The sequence below is a fragment of the Buteo buteo genome, chromosome 16 (assembly GCF_964188355.1).
Source record: "Buteo buteo chromosome 16, bButBut1.hap1.1, whole genome shotgun sequence".
NCBI classification, from domain to species: domain Eukaryota; kingdom Metazoa; phylum Chordata; class Aves; order Accipitriformes; family Accipitridae; genus Buteo; species Buteo buteo.
Genome location: NC_134186.1, coordinates 15,453,421 through 15,468,692, shown reverse-complemented (window position 1 = coordinate 15,468,692; position 15,272 = coordinate 15,453,421). Strand labels below are relative to the sequence as shown.

The 15,272-nt window shown below is 36.7% G+C and overlaps 1 protein-coding gene across 1 annotated transcript in view; it reads left to right on the top strand.

Annotated features, from left to right (window-relative positions):
• OTOG (otogelin) overlaps positions 1-12,581 on the top strand; it is a 112,773-nt gene extending 100,192 nt beyond the window's left edge. The window contains exons 49-57 of the mRNA XM_075047062.1: positions 197-237; positions 1,394-1,469; positions 2,423-2,601; positions 3,385-3,489; positions 3,910-4,029; positions 5,333-5,378; positions 7,512-7,586; positions 10,021-10,100; positions 11,004-12,581. Of these exons, the coding sequence (XP_074903163.1) occupies positions 197-237; positions 1,394-1,469; positions 2,423-2,601; positions 3,385-3,489; positions 3,910-4,029; positions 5,333-5,378; positions 7,512-7,586; positions 10,021-10,100; positions 11,004-11,204 (923 nt within the window). The 3' untranslated portion in view covers positions 11,205-12,581. The remainder of the gene's footprint in view (positions 1-196; positions 238-1,393; positions 1,470-2,422; positions 2,602-3,384; positions 3,490-3,909; positions 4,030-5,332; positions 5,379-7,511; positions 7,587-10,020; positions 10,101-11,003) is intronic.
• The last annotated feature ends 2,691 nt before the right edge of the window (positions 12,582-15,272 follow it).

The following is a 15,272-nucleotide window of genomic DNA, read 5'->3' as shown; positions in this document are numbered from 1 at the left end:
AGCTGGTATTAGTTTTCAGGATGGAATAGAAATCAAACATAATTCTGGACTCCCCAGATGGGTATATTGCAAAAACCAGCACAGCTTCTTCAGTGATGACTTGTAAAACTGCAATTTCTATTCTCCGATGTTCTGTTTTAAGCAAATGGTGTATAACTTTCTAAACTATTCTTTCTGTTATCATATTTTGTTTTAGAATGTGCATGTGAAATGATCCCCAAACCTCAGTGCAAGCTGGTATGAAATTAATCTTCTTTGTCAGTATTCTTTTATTAATTTATTACTAAATCTATTTATCTGTATCTTACTAATAGTTTTGTCAGTGAAATATGAAATGCCATGTCATTCTCTTTTTTTTTTAAAAATTGCTTTACAAGAAGATAGATCCATTTTTAAGAAGCCAGCTAAGTTTAAATATCTTGCAGAATAATACGTCTGTATAGCATTGATATTTCTATATTTTTTATGACCATATCCTGCCCTGCAGTATTTGTAGAGTGGAACTGCTTTCATGTACCCAGGGATAAAATTTTGTTTTTAAATTGGTAGAACTAAATGCTTTAAAGCATCAGTGTTTTGTCAATATTATTTGTTATAGTGAATATGTTAACATATATCATGCACTCAGACCGCTGACTATGCAGAACTTATAAACTGTATTTCATTGTGACTTGTCCTGCATTACAAAAATGCTTATTAGCATTGCTCGGTTAGGTTCTCAGTCAGTACTGGGTATGCTTTGATTTTGCTTGTCATTATTTTATCCAGAAAATAATATTGTGATGGGAATAATTTATAAAAATTATAGTTTGGAGTCCTAGGAAGGAATTGGAAATAGTGCTCATTTTTTATAGAGGAAATGAAAATGCTTTGTAAGTGAGGTTGTTGTTAGTACTTTCATTTCATAGATGAAGAAACTTGGTTATAAGCAATCAGGACTGGCAGAAAACTGTGAGAAGAATCTTAATATGCATACATATAAACAATAAAAGGCAAAATTAAAAAGTACATCTGTACTACTGTAATACTACTTATATCCATTAAGTTATTCCATGAAAGAATACAGTCCACATTGCACGGAGATTTCTGTGCAAAGGCAAGCCATTGCATTTCCTCATTGGCCTGCCTTAGTCTTTTCTGTCCTAAATGGCTGCTGTACTGACACCAACAATCATTCCCGTTTTTCAGGTGTAAAAAAAAAATTCCCATTTGGTATCATTACTAAATTAAATGTCCCTGTGGGTGATGAAAGTGGATTCAAAATAGGTTTCTAGGAGCAAGAGATACTGCTACTCAAATCCTGAAGGAAAGGTGTTTAGAAGAAAAAGATCATACAAATAAGAAAACACTGTCGTTTCACTTCTCTTTTTTTTTTCTCCTTTTATACACTTAGGGGCAGAAACTTCAGATAGATGAACAGTTTCAGAACAGTACAGAAAATATCTGTAACTGTGTTAAGTACAAATGTGGTAAGTCAGAAAAGAATTTAATTCATAGAAATACCCTTTCAAGTGCTAAGGTAAATTAGGAATTATAAATCAGATGTTCACTTCTGACGTGATACTGATGAGGAAAGAATTGACTGACATAATTCACAAACAGTGTAAGAAAAGGCAAGGAAATAGGACACCTCCCTAAGTACTTGGTTTGTTTATGGCCTGTCCTTGTATTCTGTTAACTCCTGCAGCAGGAGGTCTGTGCAGGGAAACAGCAGACAGAGTTTTGGGAAAGTTGGATGGTGTTGACTAAGCAGCCTGCATATTGCTGAGATGGAGTAAGGACTCCAGCAAGAAGCTGAAACACACGCTCAATGTCGACATATAGAAAAGTCCCGCTAACCCATTATGGGAACTACTCAGGAGCTGGTAGATATGCTTATGTGCTTTGCAAGATCAAGGATAGCATTCAGCACCATGCAAACTCATCTTAGAGCATGCCCAATAGCATCTGGAAAAACTCAGGAAAAAATAATTCCTGTGGGGCACCCAGTTGGCCAATAGAGTTGGGATTGTTCTTGCCTAGTTTTCTACATCAAAGATGTATACTTCTGAGCTAATTATCCTCTGCACCCTCAGTAATCAGTGGGGAGAAACCAAAATTTCTCAGGTACATTCTTATACTGAAGTAGACTTGTAAAACAGATTAGTTGAAGAAGCCTGCACTGTCATTTTGGTGGTGCAGCTAATAGAATATGATATTTTTATTTAGATTCCATGCATGGTTAAATCTAAAATAATTTGCCAATTATAGTGAAGCATTAGACTAGTATTAACAGTTTATATTTGAAAATCTGACCCATAATTGTTAAAGAGGTAGAGTAGCTTTTTCCATTCCTTTTTACTTTCTGAAACATTTTTTAACAGAGTTTTGATACTAAGCTGATTGTCCTGAGCATGCTGTTTATTTTTTTGTTTTCTTGTAGTGAGAGACAAAGTTTGCCTGAGTAATGAGAGAGGTGTGCTGCTTCCTGGACAAATGGTCGTGGAACACAGTGCAGATGGCATTTGCCATGTTTCTTATTGTACAAATGTGATTGATCCCTCCACTAAATACTACCGAATAAACACATCTTCAATAGACTGTACTGTCAAGTGCAAAGCTGTAAGAAACTGAGAATTTGAGACAGTATATTGTGACTGGTGGTCTTAGTTACATTTCACTGGGTTTTGTTGAGTAGATTAGTCATAGGAACAAGATCAAAAGAGTAACTATGAGATCTCCCTCTAATAACGTGCTACCGCACTTCTGATAGAAGTTTATAGAACTTTCACTCCCTTCACTGTTTTCTCCCCCAAGTAAATCTTACACAAACTAATGTATATAGCATACTGCCACCTTGCATCCCTGTATAACTATAGCTGCATTATGCGCAAACTGGTACAAATTCCTGGCAGACATTAGCTCAATAAGAATTGGGAAGACAATAATTATAAATAGAAGAATAATTCTAAATGTGGTGAAAACAGCTTTGTAAAATAAGGAAATGATACCTCGTCGTTTTACAAAGTGTGATACATTACCATGGGAATATTATATAGATTACTTTTTCTAATTATGTACTTACTTGATGTCTAATGTGTAAAAAGTCAAAATTTCAGTGGTTCTTGAAGTAAGCTGTCAGACTTACATTTGAAAATGGTAGAAAGACCAGTTCATTCTCTCAAGCGTTGGAACTTCTCCCCATTTACTTCAAGTAAGGTTTAAGGTATTTTATAAAAGCTTCATGAATGTACAGTGTGTACAAATGTAAGCTATGTGGTTTTGAAAGTTATTTAAAAACCTTCCCTAAAATCAGATACCTGAAAAAAATCTGCCCATTACTGTAGTAAAATGTTGAGCTGCAAGATGGTCTCGTACAAGGAATAATCTATTTTATTTTGGCAGAACCAAGTCTATCAGCCTCCAAAAGATTTAACAACTTGCTGTGGTAGCTGTAAGAACTTGTCTTGTCTCCATACCTTCAGCAATGGCACAGTTTCCAATTTTAAGGTGAGTTTATACATGTCTTACTCCCTCAAAATACTGAGCAGTAAACAAACAAACAAAAAGCTACTGTACATACATTGCCATATAAAATGTGCAAAGAACAACTTTATTTGGCCAAATACTAGGAACAGTTTTGCATGCACACAACATTAATTTCTTGGAGTGTCAATCATGTAGCTGTCTACAAAGATTAAGGGATTTGATATATCAGAGAATTATCGTCAACTTGACTATTTTAGAACCTGCTTAACATTATATATTTAGTAGACTTTCAAGTTCTCTACTTAAACAGGACTTGAACATGCTATAAGTATTACTTTTGATTCAGACAAGACCACATTCAATGGAATTGTATTATAAATACTTATAATACTGTTTTTGCTGAGTTGCTGAGTAAGGATTCTGGTTTACAATTTTTAACAGCCTGGTACTGTTTGGATTTCAAACTGCATCAGATATGAATGCACTAACACAGCAATAGGACCAGTTCTGGTTTCCTCTTCAGTTGGCTGCCCACCCTTTAATGAAACTGAATGTGTGAAGGTCAGTGTTCAATACATTGTTTGTATTCCAGCTATGATTTATGTTTGCATGAAAAGATTAACACTAACAAAAGACGTTTTTACCTCTAGAAGGGAGAAATTATAAATTCTTGCAATGCCTGCATTTTTACCCAGACATTTGAAGATGAAAATCTCTAACTCTACACATATAGTGTGCCACCAGACTGCCCAGTTACACAGCTGGAGAGACCTCTGCTCAAAAAAAAATGTTTTTTTCATAGAGCTTGTAATATCAAACTAGTCCTCATACAGCTGTCTGAACTTGGATGCTTTTCTGGGTTGGACTTACCCTTTCTAACTGATTTTCTGCATATAACCATTTGATTCATCACAGCAGTCAAAAATATTGAAGAAATGGAAAGATTGTCTGAATATCAGGAAAATCTTTTCCACAGTGAGACATAAGGTTTTGGGGACTAGTTTTGCAGGAGAAGCAAAAGCTCTATTTGAATTTGCAAAATGAGGTTAATCTAAGTGCCAGGAAATGTATGCTGGGAGCAATCTCACATTGCTCTCTGTAGTTCTACATTTACATGTGGATGGGAGGATACTTTCCTTAATGAATGATGGTACACAAGCAGGGAACAGTCCTAAAGGAATTAGGTGGCTGTAATTCTTCCTTGCAGATAACAATGAATTGGTTCTTCAGGGTGAATCACAGTTTCACAGCTGGTGAAAGGCCTTTTGCTGTTCTAGGCAAACTAAAAAAGTTAAGGCATAGAGATAGATCATCATGGCTTGAGATACTGAGGTGGACATCAAAAATTGAACTTCAAGGTAATCCTGACAGAGCTTTTTAAGAAGCTGCAGCTATTCTTCCCACAGTACTCTGGGGAGTGCTTCATGCTACAGCACTGAAGACAGCCATGACTCTCCACTATGGGGAATGAGTGGCTTCTCATATAAATGAGATTTCTTCCTGCTCTGATTTCAGAATCAGTTTTTTGTGATTGTCAGTATGGCCTCTACTAGAAGTCAGAGGTTTACTCTTAAGTAGCAGAGGATGGAAGCAGACTTCATGCTACATTTCCTCTCCAAATGTGGCATTTTGATAGCTAGTGATGTATAGTGGCATTCAGTGACAACCACTTAATATTCACTTGTGGTATAACAGTCAAGTTAGATCATTTACAGCCAAACCTTCATCCACTCACCAGAGTGCTGCATTTGCCTGAATAATGTTGCAGAGCTTTATCTGGAAGATATTTCTAATAGTATAGATATATGGGAATGAATGTTTGAAGAATTCAATTTTTTTTTGTCTTCATTTCTGTCTTGGTCAGGTTGGAGGCTATGTTGTACCATTCTTAGAAGGATGCTGCAAAACGTGTAAGTGATTAATGACACTTCCTGCCTCACAAGCCTGTCTGATTTGTTGTTACCTTAGAAATAAGGTTGATTCTTTCCTGCATGAAAGCTTGATTCACTGATCTCAAAGGCTGTGCTTTTCCCAGTTTTACTCATGTGAATACCAGTGAAACTAGTGGAGTTAAATCAGAAGGAAGTAGTTTAACGTTGAAGGGTTTCCTCTACTGATAGTGACTGTGGCTGGCCAAGTCACTAAAATTGCTACCTTGAGTATTTTGTAGTTCTCATGTAAAACTCCTCAAAATATTAGTTACTGCATTTAGTATAATAAAAGGTACTGTGTTTTGGAAGGCACCTTAAAACATGCTTCATCTGCATTCATATCTTCATATTTGGTAAAAATGAAGATTGATCTATGCAGTTTGTAAGTTAATGCTGTAAGTAATTAACTGATTGTAATATAGTCTTAGGTTCCATTAATAGACATAATTCAGAAGCTTTCAGGCAATACCTTTTAAAAGAACTTAAAATTAAAAAATCCCCCTTACTTGATTACCAAGATATGTTTTGACATCTATGAGGGCTAATAAAGGTTCTCTGGAAAAAATAAAATAATTCTCTGCAGAATACATTCCAAATATGCTAATTCTTAATATAAATCAAGACCAAGGTACATTTTTTCTTAACACACTGGTACATAGCTGGAACATTTTGGCTGATTTCATGAAGAAATTAGCCTGAGGCAGACACCTAACCTGGAGAATCTAAGCTCAGATACTTGAAGTTGACAATGTTAAAAGCAATTGAAAAAGAGATTTTATACTGGACAGTATCAGATTATCTTCTAAAAGGTGCAAAAATCTCACTTCATTTGTATAAGTGGCTGGAATAGTGACCTAAAAGCTAAAGATAGTAGGAGATAACGTGTGGGAGAGAGCTGGAGAAAAATGCAGGTATTTCCTGCTGTGTGGGATGGGACTTGAACAATCATGACTACCATATACGGTACCACATGCACAGTTACTGCAGTGGGATTTGTGTCGCCAACTGGGAGGTACCTTTTGGTGTTATTCCTGATGTATTGCATTTTGTAGTACCAAGTTTATTGAAACTGTAAGATTTACCCTCTTTTTTTCTGCTCCTGATCACTTTAAGGGAATGGTAATCTCTCTTCATGTTTTTTCACTCTGATGGACCTGCGTTTGTCCTAGTTCTGCAGACAATTCTCCATAGGCTCTTTGAGATTAGTTTTTGATTATCTGACATTACCCTTCAATGCCTTAGCAGCCATATAAGCCAGCTTCTGAACAAACAATTTAAGACCATTAAAAATCCATTAAGCTACTTTTCAGCAAGACAGAAGATCCTGCTACTATACTTAGATAAAAATCATAACCACAGTCTTAAATAATTAAGGCAAAAGTAAGGTTATTAAACTGGGGGGTGCATCACAAAGTAAAATTAAACCCTTGAAAAATCCAGTGACTTCTGACACGCATTTACAAGTAGATTAATAGTTTTGATTTCACACCTCTTTATAGACAACATAGTACCTCTATGAATCATGTAGTTCCTTCTGACTCCGAACAAATCTGCCATGAGAGCTGTTAGTCAATTGTAATTGTGTGAATCATTTTATGAGGAGGGTTATCAGGTTGTTTTCTTTTGATGTACTTCACCATTAGAAACCATTGTGATTTTTGCTTTCAGTTTTAAGTGGTATTTGAAAATTAAGTCCCAGGAGTTCCATCAAAACCTAGAGAGTTTTTACAAACACTGCTCTGAGGAAATTATACTATTGCTTGCTTGTAGCCCCAAAGGACAACTTAAATTTGGGGTACCAGATTGTTTTAGTTATACCAGCATAGATCAGATGGTTCCTGGTTTTGACATTAGGCTTAGCAATGCAAGTAATACCTGGACACGGTCCTGAGCTGCTGGCACAGTGATCCCTGCTTGAGCAGGGAGGTAGGACTAGATGACCTCGAGAGGTCCCTTCCAACCTCAGCCATTCTGTGATTATGTAATATACAGACATTTTAAGGTTGAATTCTTTTCTCAAATATGCCAAAATCTAATAACTCCAGAATGTTTCATACTGGTAGGGGATCCTTTGTAACATGTACTCTGTTCAATATGCAATATTCTTACCAGGTTCTTCAGTGTCAATGTTCCTCCCATTCCCTGTTAGCCCAGTCACTCCTACAGTCTATACTAGCTGTAACACAGGTACATTTTCCTGGAAATAAGTAGGACCAACCCAAACAGCATCATTGTTGATTTCCAACAATGTACTCCCTGATAGGAGCATCAGGCCTCACATTACCGAATTATGCCAAAAGCTGCAGTGTAGTATAACTGCTCATGGTTCAGAGTGGCTCACAGTTTGGCTTTGTTTTTCATTTTGCACTGTGTGGGCAGTGCATTGTTGTTAGCCAACAATGTACTGTTGGTAGTATGCACTTGCATAGTCTTTAGCTTGCTGCATGTGTAAAATTGCTGTGTTTAAAAATGTAAGCTAATTCCATTATGTTTACGGTGCTGTAGAACATAGAGACTAATGGCTTTGCTTGTTAAACATTGTAAAGAATTTAAAACAACATTTTTGCAGATGATGTATCATACAGTTTTGCTTCCAGTGGCATACACAGTAGAAGCAGGTCATTTCTTTCCCATCCATAGTTAGGACAGTGTACTGAAAATAGCAAGTCTATGTTTATTCCATGAAAATTAAGATGATCTTTGTTCTTTTTAGTAGAGCATGATAATTATTTGGCTTGTCACATGGTATGAATGCAATTGTTTTGGCATTTATTTTGTAAAAACATCTCTCTATTTCTGTAGGAGAAATTATGTTGACTGTAATTTTGTATGTCACTGACTGATACATCCTTTCTTAAATTACACTCATGACTCTAGGAGTACTACACTGAAATTTATATTACTCTTTCATATTGACACCACTTTAAATGACAAAGGTGTTACAAGTCAACTCAAAACGTAAGCAAGGATTTTCAACCATACAGACTGTGAAAAAGAATCTCATCATAACATGACATGTATAAGATGCTCACATGTTTTATAAGGTTGTTCATGGAAAAGTATATTATGTTGTAGAGCTCATCAAAAGCCACTGGACATTAAAGTACATGCATGGAAATACATTATATATTTATTTCTTTGAGATATGATGTACTTTCACTATAGCTTGGATGAATTCATAGCCACAGCTGCACTGAATTTTCCATCCTACACACCATGTATAATATAAAAGAAGAAAAGACATGAATAGGACTATGAGAAACATGAAATAATGGTGAGTTTTTTATTTTCAAAAACAATTTATTTTTTTCTTCATTTCTTAGTTTACTTTTTCCCTAAGCAAATATAATTCAATGATAGTCGAGCAGGAGCCAGCCATTTCTGATTGTAGATTTTTATTTGCTTCCAAGAGGATTCATTGCTGTCCTTTCTTTCACATTTCAGAAACCTCTGCTATGTCTAGAAACAGTAGCAGACTTTTATATTTAAAAAAAAAAAACAAAACACAAAAAACAAAACCACCACAAAAAGTACTTCTCTTTGAGAAGCAGTATTAACCTGGTTTGACAGTGATTAGAGCAGGGAACTGGACATCGCACGTCAAGATATAATAAACCTCTGTCACAATTCAGTATTAGGTATTGTTCAAACCAGTGAGTCTTTCATTGCCCTTGCTTTTCTGGAGCTAACAGTATTCACCTTTTGTCAACATCTTTGGATTTCTTGGCTGAAAGAAAATGCAGCTCTGTAAGTGGAGGGTCATGTGGGACTGCATCATGGTGTGTAAAATCTGCTGTGAAACTGTGGAAGCTATTATAATGGAATGGACTATTCATTTCTCTTACAGATCTGCAATGTGATGTGGTTTCTTCAGCACAGAGAGGATCATCGTAAGAAGACACTGTGCTTTCTGATCTCTAACAACTGAACTTTTTACTGAACTACTTTGCTTTTCTTCAAACGTTCAGGATTCCTTTCTTAAATTAACTCCTCATTTCATTTCAGGATTTCATTTTATCTTCTTTATTCATCCATATACTTTGTACCTACTTCTTTGAGAAAAATTGTGGAAATAATGCCAATGAAAATGTAAATTAAAAAATTCATTTGTTGACTGGTGTTCTTTTTCTTATTTAATAAAAACATACAGAAATGTTCTTCATCAGGTTCTACTGTTAAGTGTTCATTTTAAACTTTGTTTATGCCACTGGAATGCAATTGCTGCTATGAAAGTTTGTTACAGTTATTTCATAGAAAATGCATTTTATGCATTATTGACAAGCCTTCTCGTAGGAGTGGATGATTTATTTTACAAAATTTTTTGAAAGACAGTGGATTTACTCTTAAAAGACTTCTGAGTGAAGAATGAACCTTTTATAATTATTATTGAAGTTACAAGGACACAGATTACTTTAATGCATGAAACAGAATAGTTTTAAAAGTGATACAATATATACAATGTATAGCTAATGTCACTTTGCCAAAGTTTTGTATGTGCAGTGATGTATTGGGTATTTTCTTCCTTGTGTCTCTTGACCCCATAAAACGTTCAGGAATGTTCTTGTCTCTGAAATGTTTAGAATTTTGAGCTGATATTTTTCAATCAATGCCCATTTTGCAGGTAAGGAAGATGGAAAATTCTGTAAAAAGGTGACTGTTAGGATGACTATCCGCAAGAATGACTGCAGGAGTAACACACCAGTAAGTAAATAACTATCACAATTTCTTTTTAATAGAAGACGGAAAAAAAAAAAAAAAGAGAAAAAGAAGGAAGAAAGCGAACACAAATTCCACAAGGCTATTGCCTGCATCTCTCTCACAGAGTCAGGTTTCTATGTTTCATAGAGCTGTTTTAATGTTTCCCTGCATTCTCAGCAATCATCTCCTCAAATAATAAGAAAAAGGGGGATGGGACTTCTGCTTTTGTATGCATTTAGGTGCATGTTGATTTAGTGCAAATTCAAGGTCTCAGTTCAACCTATAATGCAATTATTATATGCAAATTGATATAACAGAATCTTGCCTGTGATATACTACAGTTAAAACAGCTGCAGATGTGTTTAATTTTCTGTCTGTCTAGGGAAAGTAAATGCCAACTTTATGAAGGAAGGAATCTTGGATCCTGAAGGGTTTTTTTTAGACGGCAGTGTGAGCATACTGTAAAATGTATAGGAAGAATAAGACACTATCTGTGTGTCTGCCGAAGGATTTACTGTAGGAGGACACCAACCATGTTCTGTTGGACAGTAAGGCAGTGTGAGCAGCAGCAAGGGTGTAGACAGACGTCTCGTGTGAGATGTGTAAGAGTGCCTGGAAAGCTGTAATAAAAGAGTATAGGGAAACAGCTGTAACCTCTAAAATGACTCTGAGAGTACGTTTTGTAGAGCAAACTGTTGAGCAGCCAGAAAATTTAGTTTCAGTGTCTCATTGAACAGAAATGCAAATCCTGACTATAAAACTGGAAAAAATTCCCGGTTTATTTGACTGTTTCTGTTACAGTCTTTATTACAGTTTTGGTATCATTAGTAATGATTCTCCTTGGAACTCCTAACTTTATTTCCTAGCTGCTTCAATTTGCTGATTATTATTCATGTTTGTTACCAGGTGAACATTGTTTCATGTGATGGAAAGTGCCCGTCTGCAAGCATTTACAACTACAACATCAACACATACGCAAGATTCTGCAAATGCTGCAGGGAGCTCAGACTACAGAGACGAACTGTGCAATTGTATTGCACCAGTAATTCAACCTGGGTCAGCTATTCAATCCAAGAGCCTACAGATTGTTCTTGCCAATGGTCTTAAAAAAAGCATAAAAGGAAAGAAAACGGCAAGCCCAGCTGTTCCCAGCATAAGATAATTTGAATAGTTTATCTATTAAAAATACAGTACCCAATCCACTGCATTTTACCAGTTTAATGCTAAAAGATAAAAGAACAAAAATGTTTTTGGACTCTTCTAAATATCTGAAGAATGGCTTTGCATCATTTGTATTGTGATTTGTCTTCATGTTCATTCACAGGGATTGTTTTAAGAGTTCTTGTGATATGTGCCAACTTAAAAGGTGAAGTGATTTACATTAGGGACCCCTCAAGAGAAAGAACACCATCTATTTTGTTCTGGAAGGCTGGCCCACTCTTTGCCAGGCACCCATTCCTGTTTAAATCATTGATAGGCTTATCTGGCAGCAGTTTGCTATTTTGAATGCATTGCAATTGTGCAAATATATTCAGTGTCTATTAGGAAGAATTTTTTGGACAACATGAGAAGAATTTTCAGTTTAAATCATATTCCTTTTGCATGTGAAAAATTCAATTAAAGGTGGTTTTGGGGTTTTTTTTTTAATCAGGGAAACATTGTCAATACTGATAACTGTATGTAATATTCCCTGGTAATAATTTCAGTTTTTCTAGTGTATTTTATATTGTAGTGATAAGCATTATGGCAAACATGTAATGTATGGAACAGATAGACTGTTTTTAGGCTATCTAGATTAGTCATTAGTAGTTCATTCATCTTTCTGCTAAACAATGTGACATAAACTGAAAATACACAGATTTAACAAATGAAAACCATTTTACATTCCTTTATGTAGATACACCTTAAATTAAAACATTCAGCTTATGAAATGCACCATACTTCAGCTGTTTCTTTAGGAGAATGAACTTTGTTTAACACTAATTTTAAAGATCTGAAAATTCATTAGGCAAAAGAAAACCAGGATTATGTATCTGTCTAAAGGAAAAACAAAGTTGAAAATCTTTGTCCTGAGTGTAGTAGAATATAACTTCTTATGGCAAGTGTTTGATATTGAAAATGTACCATTTTAAGGTTTGAAATTTCAAAAGCAGTTTTGCTTATGAACTTGAACAGTTAACATTTTGTTGTAATGAATTAATTTTTTTTCTCCTCTAAGATAATGTGGCTGTTCTATTATTTTCCAACAAATGCCACAAAGATTCAGCAAACATTCGGTAGCTTTCATTTTGTAGATTAAAATTGTAGATAGTAGATAGTGATACGCTTGAGATCCTATAATAGAAAATAGATTTCAACATAACTTCTTAAAAAGCTGCTTGTCTGCAGTTAATCCAAAGAAAAACGTGTTGTTAAAATCAGTCGTGAACATTTTTTATATTAATTTTGTATACTGTACATTTCATTCTTACAGTATCTAATAAACAACAGGAATTTTGTTACAAATAATTTTGCTGTCATTGTTAAAGCAGCTTACTGTTGTGATTCAACACACGGTGTTTACTAATTTGTTTTTCAGCAGTGCACGTGGTTAATTTTAGTGTTTGCTGCTATCACTAGTACTAATGATCTAATACTAAATCAAGGAAGACCTACATATCGGTTTTTGAAAATCTGCATCTTTTTGATTCTATCAGAGTTTACTTTCATCCTTAGAAATGCAAAATTCAATGATGTCATTTTATTCAAAACAAAAATTGGAAAACTATTGCTCATCAAAGTATAACAACAAATTTCTGACACTGTCAGATAGGCTGTTCTGGAAAAACAGGAAAAAAGAAGGGTATATTTCTGCACATTTCCTTTTCACAGCTCTTTCCTAAACTGGCCCTCAGGATTGACTGCAATGAGTAGACTGTGTTTTGATTAAGTGTAGACATTTTGTTATAATACAGTTGTTGTGTAGTGATGATTACCCTTCAGTACTTAGGGCCAGAAAAGTCGTTAAGATCTAACTGTGATATGTGCAGTCCCTACCCATTTAGTAAGACGGGTTCCTTGTTCAAAGACATCTTCTAAATCATGAGAAAGCACAGAGTCTGGGAGGAGTGCATCCTTTGGAAAACCATGGATTGAGGAGCAGAAAAAAAAGCTGTTTACAAGACACTAAGCAGACATAAGTCCTTGAACCCAAGTGCCTAAAATTCAAGCTTTGGCATTTGCAAAGGTGAAGTTAAGCCTCCCTGAGTACCAGCTGGCAGATGCTATCCTAGAGGGTAGGAATTAATAAGAGCTGTTTCTTTTGCTCTCAAGCAAGATGCATTTGCTGTGAAACACCAGCTACCAACATGAGGGACAGGATTAGAGCAGGAATTAGGCCAGCCGCCATGTTTCCATCGGCTGTGGTGTGATCCCTCCTCTTGCCACTTGAGCTAATGGCAAAGCACTCGTTGCTGCCAGCAGCGCAAGGCAGTTACTCTGAAAACCATTCGAGATCCAAACTTTCAGCTCTTGGTTGAAGAGCAAAGTTAGAGCTGGCAGTAAGAGTAGAAAGCAGACTGTAGTGTATCCAGTAACTGTAATTAAACACTGCTGCTGCCTCTACTTCAGGAGTAAAATAATAAACATCGTGTTAAGTCCCTACTTCTGATTTTGTAAACATGAGGCTTATGCTGAGAGAAGCAAGGGGAAAGATCCAAACTGCCTATGGCTTGACAGGGGAAGCTACTTTTATCTCTGCCTCTGTGTTAAATTCCTTCATGGATGCTTAGCCTGTCTGCCTCTGGTTAGGTCAAAGCAACCTGGGCCTTTACAATGTATTTACCTTGCACTGTGTTTGCACAAAGCAGCTCAGCTGGATAAAGATTTTGCCATATTTGTACTTCCACGTCTTTGGAAACCAAAGGGACCTCAATGAGCTGTGGGTTTCATCTGACCGTCCCATGCAGGAGACAGTTGGACTGTAAAAATATCTGAGTCAATACAGCTTTACTTCCTTACTAGGAAGTTGTCTTTTGCTTGATTATATACGTCTAATACAAAGGGTATACAGCACTGAAGCTATGCTCTTTATAATACATGCATTTTACTATCGCAGCCTTGTTTGTGTCTTTATTACCCATAAAGGCATATGTGCACTTGGAGCTAATGAAATACCGGAGCCTTTATGTAAGTTCTCACAGTGGCAAGAGTTAAATCCTGCATTCAGCACATAAAACAAGTCACTGGAGGGGAACTAGCTTTCTAAAAGCATTGCTGCCATGACACGCTCCGTTGTTATGGTTGCTCCTGTTGCAGCAGCGCGCTGTGCATGGTTCAGAGACAAAACCATGACTGGATCCTTCACTGAAGATTTCTTGCAGTATTTTGTGGAAGAACAGTGCTTCCTAGGGGAAAAAAAAAAAAAAAGAAAGAAAAACCTGGTTTTAGAAGCCCAAGAGAACAAAAAAGCTGCCTATCTAGCAGCTTCTGGGTAGTCTTTTGGAGAGCCCCCTCAGCTGGGTGACTGCTGGAGCAGCAACCAGCACGAAGGCTGGAGCAGGGAGACTTTGCTCCCACACAGGGACAGGGCAGGAGAAAACAACTGTGTTTTTGCTGCCTCTCAGAGGGGAGGCCTGAAGGGGTTAAGGAGAGGCCTCCTCCCCTCCCTCTGGCTAAAAAGCCAATTTGCACCAGCTGAAGCCCGTTTCTGTGGGGCAATGAAGGTAGAAGTGGTGGTGCTGGGTTAGGTGTCTGGGCCTAGAAGCAGCATGGGGGGGTGGACGGTGTGCGTGGTGAGTGCTGTTTTCCTGAACTAGCTCCTTATTTTAGAAGAGAGGAACGGCCAGTTGATATGGGGTCTGTGGGCTGTAAAATGAGGGGCAGGAGGCGTGTGGCCTTACAGGCTCTGGTAGAGGTCTTTAATCTTTCCCTTGTACCTATCTCAGTGTGGCTGTGAGAGATTTGTAAAGGTAATCTTTTACTCTGTAAAAGCTGTTTTCTGGGTGGTAAAAGCAGCAAAGAAATAAATAAAAATACTGGTGGTGGTGGTGGAACACTCGGTGCTTGTACAACCATGTTGAATGACCTCTTCAGGCTCTGCTGGGAGAGGTGGCTCTTGGGTGGAGAGCAGACCTGCCTCGCTTCTGTAAATCTGAAACTGTGGTGATCGCTAGGGGAAAACACACCTACTACTGT